The 4,397-nt window shown below is 40.2% G+C and overlaps 1 protein-coding gene across 1 annotated transcript in view; it reads left to right on the plus strand.

The window, feature by feature from the left end:
* The first annotated feature begins 697 nt into the window (after positions 1 to 697).
* LOC137654158 (M protein, serotype 5-like) overlaps positions 698 to 4,397 on the plus strand; it is a 77,807-nt gene continuing 74,107 nt past the window's right edge. Inside the window, exons 1-2 of the mRNA XM_068387797.1 lie at positions 698 to 979; positions 1,114 to 1,659. Coding sequence (XP_068243898.1) covers positions 698 to 979; positions 1,114 to 1,659 — 828 coding nt within the window. The remainder of the gene's footprint in view (positions 980 to 1,113; positions 1,660 to 4,397) is intronic.

Genomic DNA, 4,397 nt, shown 5'->3' on the forward strand with positions numbered 1-4,397 from the left:
TCCAAAATTGAACGAAGACGTCTTCAAAGTCTCGCTCTCTCATTCGAATAATAATCGGAATCAGTTTCAGGAGACGATCTCGAAGCCAACGAAGACTTCTCCAGTCTTCAAAACTCCTTCAATCTCGGAGTCGATATTTCTGCGAGGACCTACTTCGATTTCTTCAAATTATACCTGATCAAAGTCAAGTGATCTGCATTCTGAGTTTTACAATGATGTTCACAAACAACGCATTGAGAGCCATCAGCGAGTACGGAAAGAAACATCTACTTGGAGGTCTCTCTTCCGAAGACGGGTTTCAGGACCAGCAACCCCGGTTGATGGAACTGGAAGGACTACGCCTCATTTTGGGAGGTGGTCTTCTGATGAGGAAATTCTGGGCCGAGGAGGAAAAGAATTAGGCACTCGAGCCTGTCTTGGACCAGGAGGAACTCGACGGAGTTTCTGGGGAGACGGAAGCCGTCATGAGTGGGAAGGATCCTTTGCTTTCCGGCGAGGAGGAACAGCTGCAGCTGCCAGGAGGCACAGGGAGTGTTGTCTTTAATAGAGATGTACAAGTTCAGGTAGAGACTCAACATCCTACCTCTAACAGAGATGTAGACGTTCAGGTAGAGACTGACATATCTCTAACAGAGATGTAGAAGTTCAGACGGACGGAGACACCGAGATTGAAGATCTCAGGCGAAAGAATGAAAACATGGCTAAGGAACTTGCCAATAAACAGGCTGTGATTGAAGCCCATGAAAATCAACTTGTTGATTACTATCAATCAATTCTAAAGCTAAAAGTGGAGCTGAAAATGGCTCAGGAGAAAAATGATGCCCAAAATCAAATGGAATCAGCACTTGTGAGAGAGAAGGAAGCTCTGAAACAAGAGCTTGAAGATAAAGTGACTTTGGATGAAGAAAACACAATGAAAATAGTTGAGTTGAATGAGGAACTGGTAAAGGCCAAGAAGGAAATCAAGGCTCATGACGAGGTGAAATCGATCCTTCTGGCAGAGAATGAAGATCTCAAAAAATCCAATGAGGAACGAAGCTTCCTAAATGAAGAATTGGCTCTAGAGAAAATCAAACTAGAAAAGAGCTGATGGAGGCTCGTGCTAATGATCAGAATAGAAGCCAAGGACACCAAAGTCTAGTAGAAGATCTGCAGGGGGAGATTTCTAAAGCTCTAGTACAAAATCATGAGCTAAAGGAGGCGGTGTTCACAATAACAAAGAAGAACGAAGGACTTCGAGAACAACTGGAGAATAATGTTAAACGAGAAAAGAATTTGAACGGTAAGATTGTTCGAATGACCAATATGCAAGATCAAATGAAGAAGGAATTGTCCGCAAAGGATGTCATCTCTTCACTGAAGAAGGAACTTCAGAAGAAAGATTTGGAAAACTTTATAAAAGAAGAAGGAATGGGTGACGTTGAAAGGTGTGAAACAGCAGCAGAAGGTGACAAGAAAATAGTCGTTGTGAAGGAAGAAAAACAAGAAGAAGACGGACCCCAAAGAAAACTTTTGATAAAGAAACCAAAGAAGAAGAAACCAAAACGGGACAAGGTCTCTTACTCTTGGGCCCCCCTTGGATCCATAGTCCAGGGTTTGGAAACTGGCGAAAATAAGGTTCATAACGAACGATCTCAGGAGGAAAAAATCCAAAATAAAGTCAGAAACAAAACAAATAGAAAATTAAAAAAGCAAAAGAAAAAAATTATAAAATAAAAAACCAAAAGATAAAAATAAAAAATAAGAAACCAAAAAAAAATTTAAAACAAAAAAAAATGTGATAAGAATATATATATTTTTTTTTTTAAGGGAATATTTTATTTTTATTTTGTGAAAGGAATATATTCTTATGTTATTTTGTGAAAGGAAAACTTTTTTTTTTATTTTATAGCGACGTCGCTTATTTTATAAAAGGAATATACCGGTATTATTATTTTTGTGAAAGAAATATTATTTTTTAATTTTTTTTTTTTTTTAGGTTTAAGGATGGCAGGCTTAACTGCCTAGGCTAATGATGCTTGGCTTAATTGCTTAGCATAATGATGCTTGTCTAAACTGCCTGGCATATTTTTTTTTTTTTAGGTTTAAGAATGCCAGGCTTAAGGCTTAACTGCCTAGGCTAATGATGCTTGTCTAAACTGCCTGGCTGCCTGGCATATTTTTTTTTAGGCTTAAGGATGCCAGGCTTAACTGCCTAGGCTAATGATGCTTGTCTTAACTGCCTGGCATATTTTTTTTTTTTTTTCTTTAGGTTTAAGGATGCCAGGCTTAACTGCCTAGGCTAATGATGCTTGTCTAAACTGCCTGCCTGGCATATTTTTTTTTTTTTTTTAGGTTTAAGGATGCCAGGCTTAACTGCCTAGGCGAATGATGCTTGTCTAAACTGCCTGCCTGGCATATTTTTTTTTTTTTTTAGGTTTAAGGATGCCAGGCTTAACTGCCTAGGCTAATGATGCTTGTCTAAACTGCCTGCCTGGCATATTTTTTTTTTTTTAGGTTTAAGGATGCCAGGCTTAACTGCCTAGGCGAATGATGCTTGTCTAAACTGCCTACCTGGCATATTTTTTTTTTTTTTTAGGTTTAAGGATGCCAGGCTTAACTGCCTAGGCTAATGATGCTTGTCTAAACTGCCTGCCTGGCATATTTTTTTTTTTTTTTAGGTTTAAGGATGCCAGGCTTAACTGCCTAGGCGAATGATGCTTGTCTAAACTGCCTGCCTGGCATATTTTTTTTTTTTTTTTTTAGGTTTAAGGATGCCAGGCTTAACTGCCTAGGCGAATGATGCTTGTCTTAACAGCCTGGCTTATTATTATTATTTTTTTTTAGGTTTAAGGATGCCAGGCTTAACTCCCTAGCCTAATTATGCTTATCCTAACTGCCTGGCATATATATATATATATATATATATATATATATATATATATATATATATATATATATATATATATATATATATATATATGTATATATATATATATATATATGTATATATATATTTAGGTTTAAGGATGCCAGGCTTAACTGCCTAGCCTAAAGATGCTTGTCTTAACTGCCTGGCATATTATTTATTTTTTTTAGGTTTAAGGATGCTTGGCTTAACTGGCTAGCCTGATGATGCTTGGCTTACCTGCCTGGCATAATGATGCTTGGCTAAACTGCCTGGCCTAGTAATGTTTGGCTTAACTGACCGGTCTAATGATGCTTGGCTTAACTGCCTGGCCTAATAATGCTTTGCTTTAATGCCTGTCTTAATGATGCTTGGTTTAACTGCCTGGCCTAATAATGCTTGGCATAACTGCCTATCCTAATGATGCTTGGCTTAACTTCAAGGCCTAATGATGCTTGGCTTAACTGCCTTGCCTATTGATGTTTGGGTTAACTGCCTGGCCTAATGATGCTTGGCTTAACTGTCTGGCCTAATGATGCTTGGCTTAACTGCCTGGCCTAATAATGCTTTGCTTAACTACCTGGCATAATGATGCTTGGCTTAACTGCAAGGCCTATTGATGCTTGGCTTAACTGCCTGGCAAAATGAGGCTTGGCTTAACTGCAGGGCTTAATGATGCTTGGCTTAACTGCCTAGCTTAGTGATACTTGGCTTAACTGTCTAGCCTAGTGATTTTTGGCTTAACTGCCTGGCCTAGTGATTTTTGGCTTAACTGCCTGGCCTAATAATGCTTGGCTAAACTGCCTGGCAAAATGATGCTTGGCTTAACTGAAAGGCCTAATGATGCTTGGCTTATCTGCCTGGCCTGATGATGCTTTACTTAACTGCCGGGCTTAATGATGCTTGGCTTAACTGCCTAGCCTAGTGATTTTTGGCTTAACTGCCTGGCCTAGTGATTTCTGGCTTAACTGCCTGGCCTAGTGATTTTTGGCTTAACTGCCTGGCCTAATGATGCTTGGCTTAACTGCCTGGCCTAAGGATGCTTGGCTTAACTGCCTGGCCTAATGATGCTTGGGTTAACTGCCTGGCCTAATGATGCTTGGCTTAACTGCCTGGCCTAATGGTGCTTGGCTTTCCTGCGTGGCCTAATGGTGCTTGGCTTTACTGCCTTGGCTTATGATTGGCTCAACTGACGGGGCTAAGGATGTTTGGCTTAACTACTTTGTCTGAGGGTGTATGGCTTAACTGGCTGGCCTAAGGATGTTTGGCTGACCTGCCTTATCTAAGAAGGTTTGGCTTAACTACCTGGTCTGTGTGTGGCTGAACTGTCCGGAAAAAACCGAAACGCTTAACTGGCTGGCCTAAAAAGAAGGGCCTAGGTGACTGGACTTAAAATGTTTGGCTGGAATGCCTGGACTAGGGATGTTTGGCTTGCCTGATTTGTATAGGGGTGCGAGGCTTAACTACCTGGGCTAAGGTTGTATGGCTTCAATGCCTTGCATTAGGAACT

The sequence above is a fragment of the Palaemon carinicauda genome, chromosome 15 (assembly GCF_036898095.1).
Source record: "Palaemon carinicauda isolate YSFRI2023 chromosome 15, ASM3689809v2, whole genome shotgun sequence".
Lineage (NCBI taxonomy): Eukaryota > Metazoa > Arthropoda > Malacostraca > Decapoda > Palaemonidae > Palaemon > Palaemon carinicauda.